This window comes from Tubulanus polymorphus, chromosome 4 (genome assembly GCF_964204645.1).
Source record: "Tubulanus polymorphus chromosome 4, tnTubPoly1.2, whole genome shotgun sequence".
In the NCBI taxonomy this organism is placed as follows: domain Eukaryota; kingdom Metazoa; phylum Nemertea; class Palaeonemertea; order Tubulaniformes; family Tubulanidae; genus Tubulanus; species Tubulanus polymorphus.
The window spans coordinates 4,104,134-4,132,063 of NC_134028.1; the positions used below are offsets into that span (position 1 = coordinate 4,104,134).

The following is a 27,930-nucleotide window of genomic DNA, read 5'->3' on the forward strand; positions in this document are numbered from 1 at the left end:
AAAATGTCTCCGGCCGTGAAGTCAAATAACTTAGGGCACCCGACGAACTTGAAGTATGGACGATCAGTTTTTGAAAGTGTGCTGATTAAATGCCTAATGTCGGTGATTGCAAATATTTTCCAATCGAAAATTTGAACCACTTCTGAACATTAACTTAAAAGCTATTTCCGTCGTTATTGAAATAAACTCAAGAGAAGAAATTTCTTCTCGAATTTTCGGGAGAGAAGCGACATTAAATGGAGATACAACGTATTTATCTATATGATGAGCTATATTTATTGCTTGGATTCACTTTAATACGTAATTTTTACACATATTACAACACTGCACGACGATAGAGAATACAGTAACCCTTACACATGAAATTAAAATAACACTTTAGATAAATAATTAGTTGATGAGTTGTTTGTGGCCGAGTTTAAGACAAAACTTGCTTGTAAATAACTAATGAAAGGCAGCAGACCTAATAGTTTGTTTTTTCATACAATATCCAGGTGAGGAGTAAAGTTTCCAATAAATATGACACTACAGTTGTATAATTATAATGAATATTAATCGAATTTAAAACAATTAACAAAGTTAATTTCGGTTAAACAACAAAACCTATTCTACCGTTACAAGAGAGAGGCACGCATCTCCTTATATCAATCAATGAATAACAAATGTATAAACATAAAAATCTTGTATATATGAATATGACTGTATCTATTCCAAGCTTGTTTAAACGAAGGAGCCAGCGTCCAGTTCGATCTGATGGTCGTTGATGGTTTAGAATTCGGACTTTTTTCGCGAATTCAAAAAGTCGAACGTTCAATTTATTAACTGCGATGCACGATGAAAACATTGTCCGGTCTGTGTTGTTCAGAAGAAATGAACATTTCGTGTTTTTCTTTCTTTCAAACGAAAAGTTCATTCGCATTCAGTCGGAATTTGTCGTTGTTTGTTGTTGTTGTTGTTGTTGGAACATCGCACCGAAATTACCGTCTTGATCGAAGTCTCTCATTGCCGCAGACGATGACGAGAGCGATTGAACGAACGAGCGTTGCGAATACGAGGAAACTCCGCCGCGCTGGAACTCGTCAATCGGAACCGTCGTCGCGCGACTCGCGATGCGGAAACCGGACAATAATGGCGGCGACAGCTGCAGCGATGATGATTCGTCTCCTCCCGTGGATATTGAACGGAAAGACGTTGTTGAATGTAAGCCGGTTGAAGATTGGGTCATGGACGTCGGGCGATACAATAGTCCAGCTCCACCAAACTGTCAACGAAGATTAGAAATAATATTCAACAATCTCTCATTATCAGAGTAAGTACATATGTAGCATATCAATACAATACCAGCTATCTCCAGCTATCTGTACCAGCCATATTACATCTTTTATACACTTATTTTTTATCATGAATAAGAATATCTTAACATCTTTCATTCATCTGGAAGTTTGTTTTTCAGTTTTTCAGATTTTTAGACTGATAGAAATCAAGAATTTTATCTATTATACAAGCAAAACACTGTTTGTTATCACTCACCACTGCAAAATGTTACCATGCTTGTATTAAGAATCATGCGGTTGTGAAGTTATGATGTTTAGTAATTTTAGCAGGACGTTCTACTACACTACGGTAAGATGGACAACGAAATTGTTTTTAAGATTTTTAAGATAAAAAAAAGAATGAAGAGAAAATTCTATCCATTTCTGAAAGAATCATTCTAAAAACTAGCGAAATTTATCACCGCACATGCAAGTTAAGTTAAAGTAGAAATTTTAGACATAGAGAAAATAGTAATGAAGCAGGCTCTGTTTCATTTTGAAGACGTTTACAATCTAATCTAGTATAGTAGACATAATCTACCACAGAGTTAAGTCAAATGCGACGAATAAGAAATGAAAAATATTTTCTAAGAAAGAAAAGATTACGAAAACAATTGAAGCTGAAGATTCCTTAGCTAACTACTGCAGCTCATCCATTTTAGATTACGCAGAAAGAAGAAAGTTTGATTGATAGAAAATGACAACGGAAATGCTCTAGCAAATCAACCAGTTCTTTCACGAATTCTAACTGAGAATTAGTTTCGGATATTTTCCAGAGCGGAATTGAATTAGCGAACACTACTCCTCAGTTGTGGCAATTCGTATGATAGACTGGTTGCAGCAGGCGCGAGTTTCCATCACTTACAGGATTTTATTCAGCGCTTTGTTCTCTGAATCTAGAAGCACTGCGGGTGGATGATGTGGAAATAACGGTCGTACCCTAGACAGAAGTTATAACCGAGGAATACAATTAGAATTCGTTATTGCAATTACAATTATCTATTTGATAGGGGAACCTTGTGATAATATCTGTTTTACCCGTAGGCTTTACGAAACTTGTAGCTATGTATTTTAGAACTGGTCTAAGCCATGCTTTTGCAGAAAGATTTTGAATATGGGTAAGCCACCTCGCGGCATATCGGATGCTAGGTGTGATGTCAAAAGTGGAATTTTATAAATGTAATTTGTTGTTTAAGCATTGTGTTTAAATTATCACGTGATTATCGGGGCAAAATCTGAAAATGAATACATTTTATATAGAAACCAAGGAAGGCAAGAGTTCTCCATTTTATGTTCGATTTGACAAATTTCAAAACTTGGGTGAATTCTTATCATAGATATTCCGTCAGTTTACAGATAAATGGAAAACTCTGCTTCATGCAAACAAAACACTTTCAGGTAAAATCGTATAGATGGATTGTCAAACGGTTTCAGTGAATTTTGGACGTCATGCGATGGTGATGTTCGGATTCTTCACCATGCCAATAACGTTTGAAATGGTAATCTATACCGTAATTCGAGAGAAATCATTTAAAGAGTAGTCGTCGATGACGATGATTTAGATTCGTAAGAATATTCAATTGAAGATACCCCTCCTCCTGCTCCGACAGAAACGGATCGTCCAGCTGACACAGAGCTTCTGTTCTTGGCGCGAAGTTTTGCCAGAGCATTTTCAGCACCATCGGCACGTTCTTCAGATTCCTCGAGTTCGTGCTGAACCTTGCGGTATTTGGCCAAGTTGATGGCAGCGATTTCCTCCTGTAATTGTAACGAGTAATGAGAATGAAAAATATCTCAACGTGTACGAACGTCGTAACTCAATTCAGAGTCTAAACCTACAGCTTCTTCGACTTGTCTCTTGTAAGTCTTGATCTTGGCTTGCAGTTTGTCAACCAGTTCCTGCATGCGGTCGTGGTTCTTGCGATCCTCGTCGGATTGGAAGGCGAGCTCCTTGAGACGGCGTTCAGATTTGCGCATAGTTTTCACTGTTTCAGCATGGCGGCGTTGTTCAGCATCAAGCTCAGCTTCCAGATCACGAACCTGCAAACAAAAACAACCAATCCATTTTAACCAACGATGTAGGTACATCATATTGATGAATAAATACTATGATATATACTATTATAACTTACCCTCTGTTCAAGTTTCTGTAAGGCTCTCTTGCCTCCCTTCATTGCGCTGGCCTCAGCTTCATCCAGACGTACTTGAAGTTCCTTCGTCTGTGATTCCAGAGATTTGCGCATCTTTTCAATCTGCATGGCATGATCCTGTTCCTGTCGAAGCTCTTCAGCGAGACGAGCTGCATCAGCAGTGGCTTTCTTTGCTTTCTCGTCGGCTCCACGGATTTCGTTAGCCGTATCTTCCAGATCTGACTGCATGGCGGCGATATCAGCTTCGAGCTTTCTCTTACTTCCAGAGAGAGAAGAATTCTGTACTTGAAGTTCGTTGACACGGTCAGAAGCTTCATGAAGTTCTCCCTCAGCTGCCTTTCGTGCACGTTCAGCAGATTCGAGGGAGGCACGGAGTTCTTCGAGTTCACCCATAAGGATATTATTACGGCGTTCGGCCATTCCAAAGTTTTCACGGAGTTCATCGCGTTGGCGAGCCTCATCCTCTTGCATGGTTTGCATTTCCTAGTAAAAATATTGAAAGAATTATTATATCATCAGTATTTGCTGCTATATTCTACTGTCTCACTGAACACTACATCGTAGGGAAAATCTAAGAAGCGTACCCTGATTTGTTGCTGGAATTTCTTGATGTTCTTCTCGGCCTCAGCGCGGAGCCTGTTGGCACCATCAAGAGCAACCTCGAGCTCGTTGATATCTTGTTCAAGCTTCTTCTTCATGCGCATGGCATCACCCTTACCCTTAGTTTCAGCTTCCAGACTGGCTTGCATGGAGTCGAGGGCGCGTTGGTGGTTCTTGCTGTAATCAGAAGGAAAGAAATTTAATATATGGTTAGGTGAAATCAAGCGAAAATTAGTGATCAAACAATATTAGAAAGAACAAGAATCGGATGTTTGTAGCACCCGCACATCAAAGTCTGACATGGCATCAATGTACACAAGTAGAATAACAAGTGTTTAAATGTATAGTTCATATCGCAGTAATTTTCTAGAAATCTCACATTCAGTAATGATGATAGTGTTTCAAAAGTGCTTGAATTGTAGTAGGCTAATAATGTGGCAAACATGTCTAAGTAATTTTCACTCTCATTCAATAGCATTCACTTTCTTCACAAAAGAAATCTATATCATATCACACAGATTATTTTGTATCAACATAGAAAGATTATTCTACTGCACTCTTAACATGCTCACGAGTCTATTTTTGATGAGAGTAGGTTTGACTATTCTAATTCACTCGAAAAAATAATGAAGTGTTTGAAAATTTGATAAACCATACTTTGTGTCGCTATAAATCAACATAAATGTTTTGTTACTAAAATAAAAATGTATCGACTGTTCTTGTGCTAAGTGAACTACACACACTTGCATGCAATGATGTCAAGCATAAATTGACAAACCGAGTGTTCTCAAACTCCTCCTCTTTTTCGGCAAGTCTGCGGTCGATGTCCTGGCGGATCTGTGACAATTCGAGTTGCGATCGGACGACCTTAGCCTCCTCTTGTTCAAGAGCGGCTTCAGCCTCTTCCAGAGCAGCCTGTAATTCTTCTTTCTCCATCTCCAATCGTTTTCTGGCCTTTTCGATTTCATGAACGCTTCGGCCACCCTCACCAAGTTGATCGGTAAGTTCATGAATTTCATCTGAAGATGAGAATAGCAATAGCTGTTTGACCGATACACAATTTTACACAGATCTATTTTACACGAAACTATTTGACTACCTACCTGACAGATTCTTGTTCTCACGTCTGAGGGCATTGACAGTGTCATTCTGTTCTTCGATCTGGGCTTTAAGTTTGAAGACTTCAGTGCTGTAGCCGCGGGCTTCTTTGTGGGCACCCTCAACTTCGTTAGACAGATCGTTGCATTTGTGTTGCCATTCAGCGACTGTCTTGTCGAATTGTCGCTGCTTCTTCTCAAGTTGGTTGGCAGCGGACTGTGTGCGTTCAACATCAACCATCAGATCTTCCATCTCACCCTGCAGACGGGCCTTGACCTTCTCCAATGAGCTGACCTTGGATTGCGAGGCCTCAAGAGTAGATTCGGCTTCCTGAAGTTTTGCCATCAATTTACGCCTAAAATTAATACAACATTACTGGAGTGAGACGTCTATCAATCATAACAGTTAAAAAAATTAATGAAAATGGATTAATTATTCAAAATTGCCAGCGCGTGTTCGAGATGTATCTTACTTGGCTTCTTCAAGTTCCTCAGATCGGTTAACACCTTCACCCTCAAACTTGGCACGCCACTGTTGAACCTCCCCGTTGACCTTGGCGAGTTGACGCTGGAGTTCAGATTTTGCTTCCTGTTCTTCTTCAAATTGTTCACGAAGAAGAGCAATGTCGGCATTGAGGTTGCGAACATCACCAGTGAGCTTAGCCTTGGCCTAAAATCGATGTCCAAATGTTCTTAGAAAATTGATTCCCTAGCAGTTCAATTACAAAAAGATAATTCAAATTGAAGAATACTCACGCGGCTCTCATCTTCAACACTGCGTTTAGCTTCCTCGAGATCATGAGTCAACTTGGCTTTCAGTTTGGTGAGCTGACCAATCTGGTGTTCAGCTTCTTCGAGTTGACGGCCGAGATCGCTGGATTCAGCGGAGAATTTGCCTTTCTGTGCGTTCAGTTCGTTGATTTGACGGGTGGTTTCATCAAGCTTAGCGTTGGATTCGTTCAGCTGACCTTCGATATTCTTTGATACTTTCTCAGCGGCGGCCTATTACGGAAATTATGATTGCGTATTTACCAAAAATTCTTCAATCAAAGATGCTTTACTTGAATAGATTTACAAATGATGATCATAACTGCATGTATCTCCGATATGAGGAAATGAATTTGATTTCTGTTAGACACCTTTGCATGCATATGATTATTGATCATTCACACGTATCGCTGTTATCAAATAGGATATAAAACCACAAGAGCAGATGGTAACTCTGGACATTCAAAAAGCAACTAGAATATCGTTAGAAATGTCAAGAATCGAGGACACAAATAAACCCTTTTGAATTCAATTTCATGTTGATTTCGGAAAGATCAGTTTTAAATATAAATCTGCCGTCGTAAGCAATGACTCTCCCTACCCGAGCACGCTCAGCATGGTGGAGTTCGTCCATTAATTCGCTGCATTCAGCTTCTAATTCCGCGCGCTCTTTTTCAACTCTGTGAGAAAAATGCAATGCAAACAACATTACAACATGCAAACAACTTTACAACTTTTACAATGCTCTTGATGACTGGGGTTTTGATGCGGTACGTAATCATAGTTTATGGCTTCATCTGTGAAAGTTTCTGGATTGACTTTCAGTATGAAAGATTATCTATCAGCCTCAGAGATTGAAATGAATATTTTTTCGCAGAATCGATTGATGAAGTGTACCACATCAAAGTTAAGTCATGATTAGAAGCGAAGCGACTCAAGCAGTTTATAATAGCCACATATGGTTATTTTGCAAACATTTTAAAACTAAAAACCAATATCTCAACACTGGCTCAAATATTCTGTTATGTGAAGAGATTTTGATATTGGTCAATTCAATTAATCTAACGTAAAACCTTGATTTTGTTGTTATTCTGGTTACATGAACATTAAAATGACAACATTGCTGAGCTATCAAGATACAAAGGCTGAAAAACCACTACCTCGGCAGCTCTACATGTGATGAAATATCCGCAAGACGGAAATTAACATTGATTCAATCTTAATTTTATATGAAAACAAGGATTTCCCACTGACAATCAGATTTTCCAGAAGAGTGAGGACACGAATCGAGTCTGGTGATGGAAATGACTAGCAATTCCATTTGTGTAACATTATTATGATTGAGGTGAAATGATAAAGAAATGATATAAAATAAACTGCAATTGAAAGAAGGCTCAAAACTCAAAGCAATGCCATCAACAAAATATACTGATGCATCATCATCATGCATGCAAACACTAATGTCAAGGCAGGCAGCTGCAGCGGTTAACACTTCGCATACCTTGCCCTTGCTGACATGTTCAAGTTGTCCTTGGATGTCGTCCAACTCAGCTTTGAGTTGAGCCTTATCCTTTTCAACCCTGTAAAACGATTTGATTTTAACCAAATGAATTACTGGATAATAAAAACTAAATGTGACCATTAATCACACAATAGTCACAAAGAAATGAATAATAATGCAGATAAAACAGAAATGAATATAAAAAAAATCATTAAGTATTAATATCATCAAAAAGGAATATCTAGGAATTGGGGAATGTTCTGATAATAATAGGACAACAGAAAAAGAAATTTAGGTCATAAAAACAGATTTCACAAGATTTTCGGATATAAATCTTGACGCAAGATCTTCAAAGTTATAAAACCTACTTGGACTTGTTCTTCTGCAACTGTTCGACCTGATCGGTAAGTTCGTTGACCGAATCCTGGTGCTTCTTGCGCAGAGCAGCAGACTGGGCCTCACTCTGGATGGTAGCTTCTTCCAGGTCACGACGGAGTTTCAACAGTTCCTGTTCGCGCTTCTTGTTCATCTCAACCTGGGCGGCAGTGGCACCACCGGCTTCATCAAGACGCTCACTGAGCTCCTCGAGTTCACGGCCGAGTTCAGCTCGTTGTTTCTCAACCTAAATACAGAAGAATAAGAAACCAACTTATTGCATGCATGTTCTCATCTTACACTTGAGCATGAGATAATGTTATCAAGGGTGCGTCGTTTTCCTGAGCATTTGAAGTTGTTAATGTTTTTGTTAGATGGTCTAGACAATGGAATTTAATCCAACTATTCTAGCCTGGAGTCATTTGTATGAAGGTAATCTGTTACTGTTTGCTGCACATACCTTCGAGCGAGCTTGTCTTTCAGATTCAAGTTCTTCTTCCAGTTCTTCAATTCTTGCCTAAAATAGAAAAAGATTTAGAGAAAATGAAAAATCTGTTATTGTATTTTTAGATTTATATACTCCCACTTATAAAACCGTCAGTAAAACAGAGTTATTTTAAAAGTTTATTTAATCATATGAATCACAGTCAGGTTCTTTGAAGTTTGAAGAACACTCAGAACAAGTTGTTGCTTAAATTTAACAGACATTTGCTTTTATGTTCTAAACCGTGTTTTGTACGCTATAAACACATCTTTCATGATCTGCACCTTCATAAAGTTACACATAAAACATTAATTCCGTTAAGCTAACATTTTAAAGGATCCCAGAAGCAAATATCTAAAAATGGATTCTTAATCTGATCTCAATTATCTCATTCCATAAAACTTCGAAATGGGATCAGAAACTGGTCAGTAATATTCCAAATTCCAAGGTATCTAAGAATTCATTCTTTCTAGCCTCTTCTCATAACAAAATATCAAAATCCTAATATGTGAGACAACTGGAAAATGATGATGTAAAGAGAAAGCTACAGTGGTTACATACTTTATACGGGAGCATCTTCTTAGAACAATCGCATTGAATTGTTTTAGTTTCATAAATCCGTTGAATATGTACTTCACTCATTTTGAAGCCGTGTGAACCTTAACTATCTCAGATCAATTTATGAAAGGACTGCAGTTCCAGCACTTCGCTTAACTCGGACCGAAAGTGTCAGCATAATATGTTGAAAATATCATTTACAAATTATCGATATATAACACAGCTGGTGACAAAGTTCGCTTCAAAAGATCCTAATGACTCCTTAATAAACTTCCATTCCTAGTACCTAGAATTCATAATAATCCTAATAGTATCCCAATGATTAGTGTGTCTTCCTCCGAGTTAAGTTATTCCGAGTTAAGTTATTCCGAGTTAAGCTGCCTAAATTGAATCAGAAAAATCCGCAGATGATGATGATTTTGTTTAAGAGCCGACCGCCAACTCGATTCCGTCTGGAAGCTTCCGCACCACGTTCTTCAGCCTCAAACCGCAGACGCTTTTATCCTGAATGCGCATAAACAAATTCCCGAGTTGGAAAATTTCAACGAAAACTTTTTATTCTAATGCATAAAATGCGTGCGCACCCACTCCACCCAAACAGAGAAAAGGAATGTAACTATCTCAACCAACCGTTCGCTGCAAGATATCTCATTCTGATAAAAATGATACGCAGGTGGTCAAAAAATGACTCATACTGAGAGACGAATATAATAATAGAAGAAATTCGAGATTCATTTTAAAGAAAATTCAGGAGCGAATATAAAGCGTGTAAATAAGTTGTGATAAATGCATGAAATTTGTGAAATTATCAAGAAATCCCATTATTCTAATATAGAAGAAATAGTTGCAACCAGACATCAGAAACATTCTTATCAAGAAGAATTGTAACCTTACCCACCAAACGGTCTAACCTATAGATAACGAACTGTTGCTTTATCTCTTCAAGGTGAAAATAGATTCAGAAATATATCTTAAAATGCTTACTTCATAGTATCGTTTATACTTTTCAGTTGATCCGTCTAGCCCAGCCCATTCACTAGCCTCACGGATTATCTTCTTGCTACGAGCGCTTAAACCGGGATTAATGAAAAATGGTTTCCCGCGTACGAACAACAGCGGATGAGAAGTGATATTACTGTATGTATCTGTAGATTTCAGATAGTTCGCACGATCGTTACTCCAATTGCTGTAACTCGGATTTGAAACTGGTGGCGACGCTTCTCTGTGTTTGTAGTATCGTCTTCTGTCGTCGTTTTCATGAAACTGAACGGATGGTTTTGATCCATGTTCCAAGTCACGCATTGATATAGTTTGCGGTGGCGGAGACGAAGGTTGATGCCGAGGAGTGGTAAGTGTATCTTCTGTTTCGTCTGAATACACCGGCGAAGGACTTCGTTCCGGACTGCCCGTGGATGGGGTCTCATTCGAACCCACGCCTGGCGTATCAGTTGATTGCAATGGAATCGAAATTTGTGGGACCTCAACGGCTTCTTCGTTTATCCCAGGTTTACCATTATACGTTGCATGTCCATTACTAGTTGTAACCTTCTCAACATTACTTTCAATTATTTCTTCTTTCGATTGCTTAGAAGTTGTTTTTTCTTGTTTCATAGATTGTTCCTTCTCTTTTTTGGCAGCAGCAACCATATCAGTCGGTGGCTTCCTCTTTATTGTAGACATCGTTGCAGAACCGAATCACGAAAAATATTGAAACTGAATTCTTATCAATTCTTCTACGAAAACCAACCGCGCCCTAATCCACACCGATGGAAATAATTGTCTTATTTGAAAGTTTTGGAAGAACTTTCGGAAAAATGTGAAAAATTTTCACTAAGAACCGAGCGAAAGTGACTGATAATCAGGAGCAGCAACAGACAGTGAACGAATATTCGCGTTGCTTCGAAAACAGGTACCGAGTAATTGACGAGAATATTGGTTAGAACACAGACAGCCACTCTGCAGACGTAACTTACACTCCCCCTCGTGTAGTTGAATTACAAACTGCCAATGAAAAACCTGAAACGCTGATGGATGGAATGGCTTTTTTGAGGTGAAATATGGCTGAATGGAGCCGATATATAGTCCATCCAGATGGTTAGAACTTGAGTCATGAATGTCTATATCTAACAGATGTTGGAGAAAGTATTTTTGATCGATCTAGTTATCATAGAATAATATGATTATCGTACGTTTTCTCATCGCCCCTCAACACAATAAGAAAAAGATGTTTCTACATGTATACTCATTCCCCAAGACACGCTATGGAATTCACCCAATGCTTCGTAATTTCTAAATATAGTTACACGCATTATATTTCTGTTCTATCTGGGATTTTACTTTAAGCATGAAATGCCATTTTTTCAGGAAGACCGTTGATGCCGTTATTATACTTCATGAAAACTAGTGGAGTGAATACCTGAAATACGTGTTTCATGTTCCAGAAATAAATATCTCTTTGGAAAAAGCTTATTTGTAAGTTTTACTACTCAGCGGTTGATTTGATTGATTTTAACAGACAAACTAAAAAAAATTCACGAAGGCATGTTTTCATTCTGATTTTCAATCAACCGATCAAGTGCAATGGTAGAAATTCACGTGCAAGATCAAAACCTTTTAATCCGATAAGTTTGAGTATAATGATATTTGACTATCACTATTTAGCTTATTTCAGGTGCATTTCAAGAAAGATAAGGAGAGAAATAACTCGTTGAATGTAACAAAACCTTTCAAAGCAAATGTTCGTAAATTATAATATTACTTGTATTTAGCAACGATTTTCTGAATAGTCTTCAAACAAAGGCCTCCTTCATACTGATGAATAAATTGATTCTTACCTGGAGTTCTTTGATCTTTCTCTGTAGTTGAGCAACAAGACCTTGTTCATCTTCCAGTTTGCTGTTCAGACTGTTGATTTCCATGTCCTTCCTGCGAACATTCTCTTCCAAGTCACGTTTTACACGTTCCAGATCATCGACAGTTTCCTGGGTCATCTTCAGGTCACCTTCCAGTTTACGCTTGGCCTTCTCGACATCAGCACGGACCTTCTTCTCACGCTCCAAGTTATCTTCCAACTGAAATTTTTGGTATAATTAAAAATGTGTACCACAATCGGGGTGAAAAATTGAATTACAAGTCACTGTCACGATATTTTTACACTCACCTCATCCAAGGTGGATTCCAGTTTGGCCTTGAGCTTGTTTAAGTGGTTGACCTTATCCTCTTCAGCCTGAAGGGCCTCACCAGTCTTGCTATTGTTCTCTTCAAGGGCTTTCTTCTCTTTCTGGAGCTTGGCGAGGGCTTCATCTTGTTGTGCCATTTCGTCATTGAGTGTCTTGATCTGGTGATCACGGGCTTGTTTCTCTTGTTCAGATTTCTGAAGGCTAAGTTCAAGATCTTCAATATCTTTCTTCAATTCATCGGCCTCGGCTTCCATCTTCTTCTTTTGTTCGTCCAAGGCAGATGCGGCATCTTCTTCGTCCAAGAGACGCTCTTCGAGTTCCTTGATTTGGGATTCATAATCAGCCTTTTGGGTGATAAGTTTCTCGATCTTTTCTTCAGCATCAGCCAAGTTGTCCTGTTCGGACTGCACTTGTAAGAACAAATCGTTTTTGGCTTGCAAAAGGACAACATTCTGTTCCTCAAGTTCCTTACGCAATTTGTCAATACGGGCCAATTCTTCCTTTGTCTTTTCGTATTCTTCTTCCTTCTTTTTCATCTCATCTTCAGCGCGAGCGATGTTCAACAAAGGTTTGACCTTGGTGTACAGACGCCACCATTGCCAGTTTCTCATCTGCAAGTATTTTCGGATGTTTCTCTGAATGACAGAGAGACCAACACTGAAAATAGAAATAGATGCCGATTAAGGTTAAACGATTGGTGATAATCACTTTCATATACACGCAATATATAGCTTACCGTTGATCTTGCAGTTTCTTGTACTGCTTGCGCATGATGTATCCACGGATGTGGGCCTGGAACATTGAGATGATTTTGGAAAGACGCTCGTCTCTCAAATCTTCAAGATTACCCAGCGCACCAGCTCGGAAGAAGACCTTGGTCAGACCAAGACGGTATTCATTGGCTTCTAATTGCAGAGCAAGCAGAATCTTCTCAGTGACGACTTTAGCCTCAACAAATCCTTGTGGGATGGCATTAGGGGACAAGATTGAGTAACTATAATGACACGAATGTATAAGAGATTAGTACAAAATACAAATTACATTATAGGAAGTATCATTGAAAAGATTTTGTACAAGATAAAAAGACGTGTTTTCCACAAATGCTCGTATCTATACTTTAAACATGTCTCACCGTTGTTTGAACTCAGAGTAGATCATCCTGTTGGGGAAACCTTTTCGGCAAATACGGATACCCTCCAATACACCATTACAGTGGAGCTGATGCAATACAAGAGCAGCGTCAATGAGACCTGTCCAAAGAAGTATCATATGTGAGTACGAGTGAGATATTGTGTCAGACTTACGTATAGTCATAAAGCTGACGAATCGTTTATTATTGAGAAACATCACCATTGAGGAAAGAAGTTATAATGATAGGGTATGCGGTGTATAGTATATGAATAAATATGGGGAAATAGGTTGGTTTGGTATACACACTCTTGGATTCACAAAGTTGGAATCGGATAAGATTGTCAACATGCTGGGTACCATATCAAGAGAGGGCACTTACCACGGGCCACGCCATTATTTTCTCATGAGTATATCCAGTGCGATATATAAAATAATGGGAATTTTTAAAAGAATGGGAACAACCAAATGGGGCTGCCTTCCCAAATCACTTTGTCTAAAATGAATTTCATCCACAAAGGTTCGTATAGCATATCACTGCATGTTCGAATGCCCTACCTGGTTCCTTTACTTCATTGGGGATGATGCAACGAATAAAGTGAGGTTCCGTGCTCTGGAGATTTTTCATCAGTTTCATGAGGGATTCCTGGAGACAGTGTAACAAAACAAACATGCAATCAGTTCTCAAAATCAGGAGATTGTGTACGGTTTGCCCGGTATTTGCCATCTGCTATCTATGAATGTCACGCATGCGCAGATTTTAGATGATTCAAAACATAGTTGAAAAAAGTTTCTGAATCCTGCGCATTAGTCATACATTCGAAGATACAGAAAAGTAGGTATAAGGCATCTAGTGCCAATAAATATTGATAAAACCGCGGTTTTAGATAGAAATATTGGAATTTTATAACCAGGCTTCAAATACTTTATTGGCACTCGAAAGGTATCAGGACATTGGGGGAAGGTAAAGTACAAACATGAGGAAAACAGGTTGTCTGAGCTCCTCCACGCAGGGATAAAGTGATGATAGAGATATCGAGGGTCGGAAAGGTTGAAGGTCTAGAAGAGGGTCCACGCCATTATGGAGGGTCACACCGTATTTTACCTGCTTCTTTAAGCTCATTAGGAATGATACATCGGATGAAATGAGGACTTGTACTGAACAAGTTCTTCATCAACTTGTTCAAAGATTCCTAAAGCAAAGAATACACCAAACATGTCTTCAAAAAGTGACATTTATGTACATTGCTGCACATCAGACTCAGTAAAACATTGGCAACTTTGTGTTTGTTTTTTTCGCTGAGAAATACACTGAAGCCAATGAGATCATTGTCTGAATTTCGTTTTAGATGAATACATAAGTAAAATGCAAACACGCAAAATTACGTATAGAAAATAAAATCCTAATTGCAAAATAACAAATTAGCGATAAATGGTGCAGCCAGTTTTTATAGTAATCAATGAATAGTTATCTGATCAATAGTTATATTCGATAACATCAATTCGTTATCGACTGAATGTCCATTACTGCGAAACTGGCCACCATACATAGTAGAAATTAAACTAAATTGAATTTTCAGTTTCTAAAACATGAAATTACTGCTTCGTATTACTCGCAAAACTATTTGCGAGGATGATTAAAAATTTGTTTCCATGTCTGAGAGACCGTTTAAAAAACATTTAAAAGATGATTCAACATATCACTGGCGTGAAGTCATGCACAAACATGCAGCCAAAGGTAGAAGGAGGGGAATGGAAAATATGAGAATTTCATCAGGAGACTAGTATACTATTCTGGAAGGAATAAGAACACTTTGAGGATTAAACGTATTCGCTCGTCGTTGTTTCGTCGTCGCAAGTTGCTTTTCGTTGGTGTTATGACTTGATCTAGCTCCAGATTAAATAAGTATCCGAATGAATTGGTTTGATTCGATAAGTCGATGGTACTCATGTCCGTTCTATTATCTCTATTCCAAAAAAAGCATTTTGATTTGTTCGGACTCCATTAATCCAATCTAAATGCAGTTCAACACAAGTATCGTTCATTTTTTCGGCTTTTAGGAACATGCTTTAAAGGGATGGGTGATAGGTTTTTGGTGTTAAACACACTGAAGGAGGTGTCTGTGTAAAATCCGCCTGCGTAAGCTCGGCTGGATAAAAGACAAATATTATTGGTGATAGTAGTAGACAGAGAGACATTGTTTATTTTGGCCATGCAGGGGATTGGACGAGACATTAGAGAAAATCGTAGATGACGTTTGGGAACCTTATGGGTGCCGCTAATAGTTCGTCCCATTGATCCTTTCTTCTTCTTTTTGGTACCACCGGCAGCAGCGTCTGTAAATAGTTAGGATATCAAACGTGATAGGGCGTTGTAAAGGTAATGATTCTATGTCCAGGGCCAGATCTGGGGAGGGGATCACTCTCATTCATAACACTCAGGGTAACATATATCAGGTTGGAAGAGGACTTTCTATGGGAAGAAACGTTGAAAAAGTTATCAGAGAACTATCACACTTAATCAAATATCGAAGATAACTGATTCAAGGTCAATCGGATTAGGTCAGGGTAAAATGTGTCAGCATGGTGGGTATATACACGATTATGGGGTTGGACAAATTCTAGGTGTCAGACATTGGGGTATAAATCGTGGGAACCTTGTGAGAGCCAGAAATAGTTGATCCCATTCCTCCCTTCTTCTTCTTTTTGCCAGGCTTACTCGCCGCAGCATCTAAAAAATCAGACCATTTCACAAAATAATCATACGGTACTGATAATGATGCAAGCAAGCATCGAAATCATTCTGAGCTATAGCTATTTCATACACCAGCAGTAAAACTAGCCCGAAATCTCAGAAGCATAGCTCTACCTATAAGGCTATATTATACGTTTACCAGTAAATTGGTGAGAATCAAAAGTTCTTAATTGTATAATCAACGTTCCACTGGTATTACAAAAACGAAACGTGTTACGTGTTCATACATGTAAAATGAAACGAAAATAAAAACAAATTGAGATACTACGTTTTGTAATAGAAAAGGCATATGCAGATATAGAGATCATATCTGATAGAAAGCCAGCATACACAAATAGCACACAGGCAAGTCGAATAAAATCCCTACCCTGTGCACATAGGACACAGTCATGAAACTGGATCCCTTTCGCTTCTTCTTAGGATTGCTAGATGCTTCTAATATACGTAAATAAAGGGAGACACATAAACAATTAGAAACGGAATATATAACGAAATCTGATCGGTGTATGGTATCAGCCGAGGATCTGGAAATCAAAATTACTATCAACACATACATGGACATAATTGATAATAGGGAATCAGTGTTAAAGGGTTAACGGAGTGTTAGTAGACACAATACATCTCTTTGAGATGAAATGACGAATATCCCAATATCAACTTGACTATAATCAAGAACCTTTAAAAATATCTTATAGGATATCATCAGTTAGTAAATGGTTAGTAGAATGAGCCTGGTATAAAAAGTCACAATGTTCATTGGCCTACTATGCCATTACTACAAACTCTAAGATAGATGGAGTCTACTATTCATGACCAGCACAAAAACTACCTAATTCTGTTTATTTTAATATCAAGAACTACAACCGTATCAAACGCAACTGCAGTATTGTTTATTCTTAAGATGGACGCACAGATTTCCACCAAAAAGCAGTTGAATTTGAGCAAATTTCCGTAAAGCCACACAAGAACTAAGTATGTCGAATGATCAATAAAGACCCATTTTCATGATACGAAATTAATCCGCATACCATTATCAGGTAGATACGATGGAAATACAAACAATATGTACCACTGCCCCTATCGAGGTAGTAAGGAATTAATTGTTAGTAGAATAAAATGACGAGGAAATTTACTTGGAAAACACTAAACACGCTTAAGGCACGAGTAGATGAGGGCAGATATTTCACACACTGCGTCAAAAAACTAAACACAGCAGCACCAGCAAATTATATTCGCTTTCTTACCTCCAGCTATTATAGAAAATAAGAAAAAAATGAATTAATTTCAAGTCAGTTTGCAAGATGGAATAGAATCGTTAAGTAGAGAAATATTTTGTCTAATTCGATACTAACAACATAAATCTATTGTTTTAATGAGTTGTTATTTGTATATCAAGATGTCAGAATGATCTGATAATTTTATATTTTCAGTCAGCATTTTGAATTTATATGCACACAGAATAGAATACAGAATTCAAGCTTTTATAGTAACTCATATATGCCAGTAATTACCAAGTTAAGTACAGAAACTGCACCAGTGCGAATCAATTGACCATTTCATCATTCACTCGAGAAAATACTTTTCATTTGAGAAACAGAACGGTTTCTGCAGTTAACCTTGGACAATATTCAAGTTAGAACTTTTCAAAGCACAAAGCACTTGAAACATCACACAGATTTACAGCATTTGAAATTCAATATTTCAGATGCCTTCTACTTCAATCAGGAAGACGTTGCACTTGGTATCACTATTGGGCCGCCTCACGTAGAAATAGTTGAATAGGTATAGCCATCAAATGTGATTACCAACGTCAATATGCAATACTTAATTGCAGAGACTTAGAGCTAAAGAATAAGAAACAAAGCTACAAGAGAGGGAAATTGCAAACTAATGGGTACTAATAAAAGCAAGGGTTTATATCTTCGGATGGAAGATCTATTTAGAAACGAGATAATTGCAAAATAATTGTTATAGTAAAGCAAAGTAGAATTGTTCATAATTTTTGGAATGTATATCGTCAAAAGGGATCATGAATAAAATCGTATGCTCTCGTAAGATATGGATATGTTTATGTTAGTAATTGTAGATTGTCTTCTGGGGAAACTTCTTCTCGCTTCTATTTCTATAATTTTTCATTTATGGAGGACAAAACAATTTTGGGCACACAAAACTGACAAACACACACAACACATGTGATCTTGAACTCAAAACGGGTTCAACTTACCACCACCTGCGTCACAAAAGAAGTTTAGATAAAAATATGTTATATATGTATCACAGTTAAGTTAGATAGAGAGATTGATCGACAGATATGAGGATTCAATAGAGAATAAGAACATAAAACGGTAGTACAAGAAACTGTTTAGTAGAGTTAAGAGCTTATCTGAATATCCTTCAATATTCGAGTGACCCTTACAAACAACTCGGGGTCAATTGCGGATGTATTGGATATAGATTTACATATCTTTACATTCTTTCAGAATCGAAGCTTGATATAGTTTTGAATCTTACCATCGGTCTCAGCGAAGAAATTAGCGACGAGCACGTCCTTGGATTCACGGAGAAGTTGAATGACACATTCATTCAAAGGATCCTTGTTCTTCTCAAGCCAAGATGTAATATTGTAGTTGACCTTGATTTAAAAAGATAACGAACTCTTAGCACTATAGCACTGATACAGAATAAGATATTCGAGTGATGTATGTTTTTTGATCGTTTGATTCGGTTATTTTCAGATCCTTGTTGGGTGAAAATAAGAATCATATTGTGAAAGAATAATAAAATGTATACTTACAGTACCAGCATAATGGGCAAGACCGAAGTGGGCTTCAACCTGGCCAGGCTTTGGTGGCTTGGGCTTCTGGAAGTTCTTGCACTTGCCAAGATGGTTGGCGTACAATTTTTCCTTGAAGGACTGATCAGTAGCTTTAGGGAACATGCATTCTTCCTCAAGAATGGATAAGATACCCATGGGCTGAAATGTAAATTAAGAAGTCATTTTATAGTTGCTTGTTGTCTTACCAAAAATTACAGCTGTCAAAGTGTTTTGGACTGAATCCTACCTTCTCAATCAAGTCGATACAGGCTTGCAAATCCATACCGAAATCGATGAACTCCCACTGAATTCCTTCCTTCTTGTATTCTTCCTGTTCCAGAATGAACATGTGATGATTGAAGAACTGCTGGAGTCTCTCATTGGTGTAGTTAATACACAACTGCTCAAAACCGTTGAACTAAAAGACGAAAAATGTACGAAGAACATTTGAAAATATCAGCTTTGGTAGAGTTAGGCACCAGACATATCGAATGGAAAAGGTGTAGATATACGTACGTCGAAGATCTCGAATCCAGCAATATCCAGTACACCAATGAACCATTGTCTCTTGTTTTTCGTGTCAAGAGTTTTGTTGACACGTTTCACCAGCCAGTTGAACATACGATCGTAGATAGACTTGGCTAAGGCACCGACTGAGTATGTTACTTGATCTTTGCTTTGGGCCTTGGTGACGAACTCGTTACCGACCTTGATCTTAGGTTTCAAAAGAGCTTTGATCAAGTCAGCATTGTTGACACCCAACAGGAAGGCAGCTTTCTCGGCCTCTGTTCAAAACAAAGGATATACATTTGCAATATTGTGCAAAGCTAAAAGAAATCTACATCCATTTTGGCGTCTAAGGGACAATACTGACCAGCAGTGCCGTCAGCTTCAGCCTGTTCCTCTCTTGGTCTCTGTTTGAATTTCATGTCACCCAAGTGGAAAATTGAACCAGTTGCCTTGTAAAGACTGTCCTTTTCCTGTTGACTGAAACCCAGAGTATCGAAAGCTTTCTGAAAAACAAAAGACAAACCGATTGAGTGCGCAGGTCATCTCGGGAATTGTGAACCGAAGTTTCAGTAATTACTTACATCTGTGATACCCATCTCCTCGTTATCATCCATGTTGTCAACAGTCAGACAACCCTGGTTGATGAATGGATAAAGAGCGGGGTCGTTCTGGCAAAGACAAAGTTCTGTAAGAAAATGAATAAGTGTCGTTTAACTCACTCAAAAATCGCTTTGTAAGGTGATCGTAAGCTATAATCGAAGAAGTGTTTGAATCAGAAAAGGGTTTTGAACGCGATATCACATACCTGGGATCTTCTCCACGGCTCCAGACAGTATTTGGTAGAAAATATGGTAATCTCTTTCAGCTGGCTGTTGGAAGACGACACGAGATTTCTCCAACAAGTCTGCAAAATTAAATCATCGATATATGTACATATCCCCTCCGCTAATTCGCTGAAAACCCCTATAATCCTCGCCTAGGCCAGGAGAGATTTCGACTTACAATGTTCAATGTCAGCACCGGCAATTTTTCCGTTGGTACCAAAGTGAATACGGATGAATTTACCCTGTAGAATAATACAACAAAGAAGATGAGGTACATGCAACCAACCAGAAGATCGTCATAAGAGATATCAAGATTTCATATTGCAAGACGTTTTTTAATCAGCGATTAGATATTTCAAAATTACGTTTCTCGGAATTAAGAATCGGTAAATTGCGAAAACGAACGGGCGGTATAATTTCATTACATTATGACTTATTTGATATACAAACATATAAATAATGAAATAAGCAGTCAACGGAAGTTCAACTACGTATAATTATCTATAATCTTGTTCTTAATTCTAAGAGAGAAATCTTTTACTGAAGACACAATGCATTAATTCATTTGAAAGCAGCAATATGAAGCTGACTTATCGTTTGGAAAATATAGATGTACGTCGACATGAAAAGCATTTAAACTACAACATTTATGTGATGCTGTATGGATGTATGTAACATCTAGCTGTTTTGTTAATGTCATGCTAAGTCTTCCATTGGTGAATATAATCGGGTAACATAATCTCGAACAGAAATGATCTACCCAATTTTAACTAATGTGCAGCCTGCATTGCGCTAATAATCATACAAATTGATAGATTTGTAATTAACAGAAAAAGAAATATTCAGCAGATTTTCTCGCATTTATTGCCTATATCTCTGACAGTAGCGATGTTGCGTACACAACCATGAAGCGCTTGGTGCGAGTTTTTACTTACAAATCGTGAAGAGTTGTTATTTCGCACAGTTTTGGCATTACCAAATGCCTCTAAAATCGGATTCGCTTGGATAATTTGATCTTCAAGATTTCCGGCTAGGCTCTATAGGAATGGAAGCATTCAATGGGAAATGTTAGCATAGCACACTTTGTTTTTAAATATGATAGGAAGAAAACCTGTTATCACTCTGAGGGTTTGAAAACTGCTACTATAAGGATGGAATAGGAAAACAACCATAAAGTCTTCATGACTGAGGATTTGATATGAAGACAGTGATGTTTGTATTTTGTCTCATCAGTTAAGAAAATTGCTCGAGACTATTGGTCGAGAATATTTGAAGGATTAGAGGATAGAATATTTGTATTTCACTGTAACCTCGGCTTAGAAGACTTTATACTCGCTAAACAAGCACCGCGAATGTTTGATTCCAGTGAGCTGAAAAGTAAGGGGTGAGAAACATGCTACACTCAACAAACAATGTGTCTATATGTATAAGGGTTAAACACGCTGAGGGTTGACTACAATGTGCTGTAGGGGGCAGCACATGTTACTTACGAATCGTGATGAGTTATTATTACGGATAGTCTTGGCGTTACCATACGCCTCTAAAACCGGATTAGCGTCGATAATCTGGTCTTCTAGATTACTTTGTTTTTTCTACAGGAAAAGGATGGTTAGCAAGATTAAAATGGGAACTTTGTCGTAGGTGCAGAAGAATCCTTTTTCCACAGAGGTTCACTCATGGGGTCTATATAAAAGGTAAAATGTAAGTGACGGTTGGTATATCATTGAAACAGTGACCCTTTAATGTATGTATGCATCTGAAATATATCTGAATTGTATGAACCAAATAGCTGAAAAATCATAATGAGAAACCAATGTTTTGTAATAGTCTTATCTTCAAGTCTTGTTTCAATGATTATAGTGATAAACAAAGAGGTACACATAGTATACTTTTACCTCAGTGTTCGGTGGGGACTAACACTATATATAGGAAAATAGACTAACCACCAGGGATACACTCTGAAAACGGTAGGAAGGGTAAAACCATGCCACACGTAGGTAGAAGTTTGATGGATTGGAAGGGCACCATGAGGTCGTTACTTACGAATCGCGAGGAGTTGTTATTACGAGTGGTCTTGGCGTTACCGTACGCCTCTAAAACCGGATTGGCGTCGATAATTTGATCTTCTAGATTACCGGCTTTCTATGAAAAGTTAGTAAGATAATGTCATCTTAATCACGTGGTAAATGTTTGATAACTCCCGCCGATTCGGCGCCGGTTTGGGTTTAAGGGAGGTACATCAGAATACAGGCGCTGAAGTTGGTTGAATATTCATGAATTCAATTTCAATAATATTTTTTTCATTCCTCAAGGAGACTTTCGTAATTCAAGAATATCATCCGGAGGAAGAGGGAATCAAAACTTTAGTCGCCTGAATTTGATTTAAGATGAATCTATACTTCGCATTCAAGGGGAATGGACGCGGGATTAAGGCAAAGAAATGGCTACATCTCATATCAAATTCACACATCAACTTCAGCGTATGTATAAAACCTGAAATAAGGATGACAGTTCAAGTGGAATGGGAACACCGCAAATTGTGGAGATGAAAAAACCTTGGTATCATGCCACACGCTGGTTCAATATATACTCATAGGGGAGATAGGTGGCAGCACAGTCGTCTTTACTTACGAATCGAGAGGAGTTGTTATTACGTGTAGTCTTGGCGTTACCGTACGCCTCAAGTACCGGGTTAGCCTGCACGATTTGATCCTCGAGGGTACCCTGTATGTTGGGGTGATTTTATGAATGGACACGGTAGGAGGAGAGAGGGCCGTGGCAATGGGAGAGGAGGGCAAAGGATTTACGGTAAAAAAGAGAAAAATAAATACATTTAACCATTTACATTTATAGAATTTTCGTAAATTGAATGAGAGCAAAATTATCACTATAACAAGTTTTCAATAACAATTTGTAAAAGTTTTCATGATTATTTCTACAACAAATGATTATCATGTTTAGAATAAATGTGGTAGATTACTCGACAGGGTGAAAATCGTGGAAGGTTGCAGTTGAAAGATGGACGAACAGGAAGGTGACACAGATAAAGACGATATCATAATTGGGGGTTCACTCAGGGGAGAAGAAAAGGTTTACAAAAATCATTCAAAATGATTGTGAAGGGTTGAAGAACCTGTAAACAGATGGGCAGGGGAAACTCATTATTAGGAGATTTCAAATCACCAGACAGAAATCAATGGAATTGAAAACATAGATAATCAGTTAGATGAAAGGAAACTTAAAAGAAGTAATTACAGTTAGAGTGGCAAACACTAAGCAGCCAGTTCCACAGTTTTAAAAAAACAATTTGATTCAAATATCTTATAGCGGAATATGTCAAAATGAACGAATATCTAATCGATGACTGTGGATCAGGATACAGAGCTGTATGTCCTGATAATGAACTGGGACTACGAGAAGTCGGTTCATATGCATCTTGAATAGATTCTAGAATAAGATTTATGTCTGGCATTGAATAGGTGTATAACTTATTGAGCTACAGCTATAGTTGACAATACAGTTACATTTAACATCAAAAGTGAAAGAAAAGTGAAATATCGAATCGATCAAATTGTTGGTTATGTTCTGATGGAAAACCAGACTGTAGCTCAAGTGGTAGGGTTTGTGCTTCTTGCTTTTTGATCTCAAAAAAATTCAAACTCGTTTACCGAAATAATTACTTTTCTTCAAATATTGATGAAACTGACTTTGGTAGTAATTGAATATTTGTGAATTACGAGATTTTCAAAAAGACTGAGTTGAAAATATCTCAGGAGAAGGCATGATCATCTTTTACAATGAAATATGTCATTTCCCTCATGCAAGACATTGGGTACAAAGGACATATATAGGTCAGAGGTCAGGAAGAGAGGGACGCACGATTTAGGCTACCTTCTTTTCATCGCCGGCGGCTTCGTCCTTCTTTTTGCCGGTTTGGGCCGCAACACTAGCGAAGTAACTGATGACCTTTTTCGTGTTCTCAGTTTTACCCGCACCGGACTCACCACTGTGTTTATCATATCAAAAATACAATATGTTAATTTCATCGTGAAAAACAATAACTCCGAAGACCTGAAAGGGGTCTTCAAACCACGTGGTCTGTCGTTTCTACTTTCAAAATTTGAGTTATTTGCTGCTTTTCATGTTGCAAATAGCTCAAAATCATTCAGCGAAATGACGGATACACGTCGAGTAAGATGCTGCAAGCTCCCGGCACCACATGAAGACTTGGTTACTCTAAATCAATGGATCTTGCAATATCCGTGTAACATCTTGCACTCAGTTACACCTAATGCTTCAAACATGAAAAAAGAAACCTGACCAAAATCATAGATTAGATCTAGCCACGAACGTCGAAATCGAGCATCAGTATTTCTTATTGTAAATCATGGTTGAAGCTCAGCATACTAAGTGCAAGTACATTTATATACAATCTTGGGGTACTATAAACCCCAAGATTCTACGCCCTGACACTTACAGCAGACTGTCCTGCAACTTTTGGTGGTGCCGCCACGTGGGCAAAATACTGAATTACTTTCTTGGTGTTTTCCGTTTTACCCGCACCAGACTCACCACTATAGTATTTAAAACATACAAAAACAATTCATATGGTTACAATAGTAACGGACAATCATGGGATTTTTCAACTGGAAAATATGCAATCTTTATTCTATCGTTCGATAAACTAACGAGTACTTTCGTTCGGAATTTCGTTAGGATTGGAGCCCATGATTGGTCGTTTTACCTAATCGTAATAAACATTTCAATAACAACAGAAAAAGAACGCAATCACAATCAAATACTGAAAGAATGATTTGCTTTCGAATGGTTAGTGAACGATCCAATATTTCAAAACAAGTCAAATGTGTACGTTACATTATATTTGATGAAAGTTGTTTGAATGAAATTTCGAATATATTATTCTTAAATGAAATATTTGAAAAGATACTTACGTAATCAAAATAGATTGGTTTTCACGATCTGTAATGACAGAAATAGAGATATTGTTTTTGAATTTCGCTAAATGTTCTTTTATTTGTTTTAGAATTTCATTTGCATTGTACGCAACCACTGTGAAATTGATACCAAGTTTCATATGAAGTTTTCAATTCGGTTTGAAAAAACTCAAAATTGAATAATTGATCCATTAATTCAATGACACTAAGTGTCTCATTAAAAATCCAATTGATGTGAGAATAGTGTCGGGGTACTGGGCCCTGAGTCTCATTGACTTTGTATGTCATTGCAGGTTAAGAATAGGTTATTAATAAGTCAAGTGTAGGGTTATACATCGTGAAGAGAATGTATACGTTCATCTCGAGTAGAATGTAAACTTTCCTCATCCAGGGTTTAAAGGCTGCATGCAGTGGAGCGAGGGGATGAATGGTATGTTGAGCAGCTGTCTGTAACGCGGTGGTGTACCACAGCCACCATATATGGCAGTCTACAGCTACCAGCTTACTCATACCACTGAACACTTCTCGCTCTGCTGCAGCAGTGAGCTATTTATATGTACGCCAATCAGAAGCAGTAATTTCAGCTAATCGGAGGTCTACGCGGTGATATTTTCATAAGATATATCATAATCTTGTGTCTATATATTTCCCTCGGTAAACACAGGAACAGCACTGATCTTTCTCTGACCTTGCGTGCGATGGTTTAATTCATAAAAAACATGTCATATCGGGACTTTTTAAAATCGTTTACCCCCACAGTTGCGCACACGCATTTACTTATCTATTTCAATTATTACGTTAAAAATTAACGGCAAAATAAGGTTACCTATGGTGATTCAGATGAAATTTTTTCATGATATATTTCATTGGAAATCGAAATTGTTTTTCTTATAACTTAGGTACATGCTATATTATATTTCTCATTTTTAGAAATGTTTTAGGATATCTTACAAAATCTAAGGAAGATTCTTAATCACATTTTGCATTATTATCATTACATCTATGGATAAATTGAGGTTTTCTGAACGAAACAGATTCCTCAGCCTAGAGAAAGAGATAAAAACAATTCTTACCTTGCAACATGTCATTATAGGCGTTGTCAGCCACCGAGAAAATATGTGGGGGCATTTCATTCTTCCTCTTGCCTCTGTACTTGGAGATGACAGATTCCGTGTAGATGGGCAACCTCTTGTACGGGTTCACGGCGATACAGAACAGCCCAGAGTACGTCTATAAGGTATTAACGACGAAAAGGTCACCATCAATAAATTAAATCATCAGATAAAAAAAACGTTAGAAGCCTTGGCCTGCCCATACTTACGTAGATAAGCCTGCCACTGTAACGCGATCTCAAATCGTACAAGACAGTAGCATCGTTCAAATAGGTCATGTTGGCCATATCATCAGTCTTCTCGAACTTAGGGGGGTTCATCTGTTCACACAGATCTTTCTTCAAAGTAACCATCTAGAAACGTTTGAAAAAAACACAAAGGATTATGCAACAACTCAAATTATATCTATAAGAAAAAACTAGGATAAACAGATGAATACTTACACCGCCATTCTCAGCGCGGACAGTCACTTCTTCACCCTTGATGCTGTCAACCTCTGCCTTGACGAATCCCTCTTTCTTGTCAGGAATCCAGCAGTTTTTCTTGGAGTCGAAAGCCTGTGATGTCAACTTCACCATCTCAGCCCGGTCAGGGGCCAAAAACAGGTAGTCCGAGTCATCGAACTGGATCCCTGGATAGCCACGAGTACTCATTTTTGCTTTAGGTTATACCGTAGTCAAAAATCGAAAACGCAAGAAGAAAGAATCTGGAAGCTGCACTAACAGTTTCGCAAGAGAACAGCGCTTGGAAAGTTCCTCGTCTGAAAATATATCAATAGAAATATCGTCCATTATCGATACATATATCGAAAAAAGACAAGATAAATTATAGTTGCATTCGAATTCGAATGACTTCTATCAGTGCCTGCATTGTATTCAATATTCAATCAACCATGATACTTTCAATAGTTCATATGATAAAAGATGATATATAATTCCTATAGTTGAAGTAATACTTATTCTAAGTTCATTGTTTTTATGCTAAACCGCTTGTAAATTGGGGATAAATCAAACAAAATAGTTTGCCCCATAGATGACGGCAAATATACGTAGCCCTTCGACAAACACTGACCACTAGATTATTTGCGAATAAATATAGATAGGCCTCAATGAATGAAACAAAGACTGTTTGCTTTAGAGCTTTACCTAGGAAAACATATTTGAATATTGTATCTAACAGCTAACTACCTTTGTTTCAAATAATTTGCTTTCCTAGACCACGAGTAAGTAAAATTAGCGCGTTCAGCATCGCATTAGACAACGCGTGATAAACCTGATTCGATGCGTAAGAAATTGATAATCATTTTAACAGTTTTATGAATAAATCCGTTAAAGGATTTTATATGGTCTTCTTCAGTGTTAGAATATTGCTGGTATGATAAATAAGCTAACATCAAGTATCGTACTCAAAATTATGAAAGCATATATCATTTTCAAAGACGCATGATATAACAATTAAACTTTCTAATGTTAAAACATAATTAAGATAATTGAAGATGAGTTAAATAACGAATATAAGCATGCTTTATGTTACCACAGCATCTATTCAATAGACGGCGACCACGCCCATTTGATATGGTAATCCAGTTTATACGTTTCAACTAATTTCCGAATTCTGCGGATAATGAATTCTCAAATGTAATCAAGAATGAATTCTAATACTAGAATTAAAATCCAATTGCCTAGATTTATAAATCCCGAAACATGAGTCCTTACCGGTGTGCGGATATTAATTTATCTAACACACTGATGGAAAAACTGTGTAACACTTACTTACGTCCCGAAGGCTGCTCTGACCAGATCTTGT

General features: G+C 37.7%; 1 protein-coding gene across 7 annotated transcripts; it reads right to left on the reverse strand.

The window, feature by feature from the left end:
• Positions 1 to 252: 252 nt before the first annotated feature.
• LOC141904786 (myosin heavy chain, striated muscle-like) lies at positions 253 to 27,909 on the reverse strand. Of its 7 annotated transcripts, none has more exons than XM_074793454.1 (34): positions 27,897 to 27,909; positions 26,568 to 26,884; positions 26,334 to 26,477; positions 26,086 to 26,242; positions 25,010 to 25,037; positions 23,949 to 24,063; positions 22,689 to 22,781; positions 20,236 to 20,299; positions 20,039 to 20,137; positions 19,815 to 19,918; positions 19,598 to 19,736; positions 19,240 to 19,508; positions 18,971 to 19,141; positions 18,703 to 18,882; positions 18,420 to 18,540; positions 15,420 to 15,490; positions 13,712 to 13,799; positions 13,158 to 13,275; positions 12,762 to 13,019; positions 12,007 to 12,682; positions 11,681 to 11,917; positions 8,265 to 8,321; positions 7,798 to 8,051; positions 7,430 to 7,508; positions 5,917 to 6,162; positions 5,634 to 5,830; positions 5,167 to 5,516; positions 4,842 to 5,082; positions 4,048 to 4,240; positions 3,446 to 3,946; positions 3,153 to 3,353; positions 2,904 to 3,071; positions 2,179 to 2,253; positions 253 to 1,261 (listed from the first exon to the last, which is right to left on the reverse strand). In XM_074793454.1, exons 2-33 carry the CDS (start codon positions 26,775 to 26,777, stop codon positions 2,185 to 2,187), a joined length of 5,898 nt encoding a protein of 1,965 aa, XP_074649555.1. In that variant the 5' UTR covers positions 26,778 to 26,884; positions 27,897 to 27,909; the 3' UTR covers positions 253 to 1,261; positions 2,179 to 2,184. The 7 variants fall into 7 exon arrangements, with proteins under 7 accessions (XP_074649555.1, XP_074649554.1, XP_074649553.1 ...); XM_074793453.1 differs by lacking the exon at positions 13,712 to 13,799 and adding an exon at positions 14,259 to 14,346; XM_074793452.1 differs by lacking the exons at positions 13,712 to 13,799; positions 15,420 to 15,490 and adding exons at positions 14,259 to 14,346; positions 15,811 to 15,884.
• Positions 27,910 to 27,930: the final 21 nt, after the last annotated feature.

Bases quoted from the DNA above. Each gene is read 5' to 3' on its own strand.
- LOC141904786 (XM_074793452.1), bottom strand. From the start codon at position 26,777: ATGAGTACTCGTGGCTATCCAGGGATCCAGTTCGATGACTCGGACTAC. The intron at 19,919-20,038 runs GTATGTGATATC...ATTTTCTTACAG, and splicing joins AGCCGTGGAGAAGATCCCAG to AACTTTGTCTTTGCCAGAAC. The intron at 3,947-4,047 runs GTACGCTTCTTA...TATTTTTACTAG, and splicing joins AATTCCAGCAACAAATCAGG to GAAATGCAAACCATGCAAGA.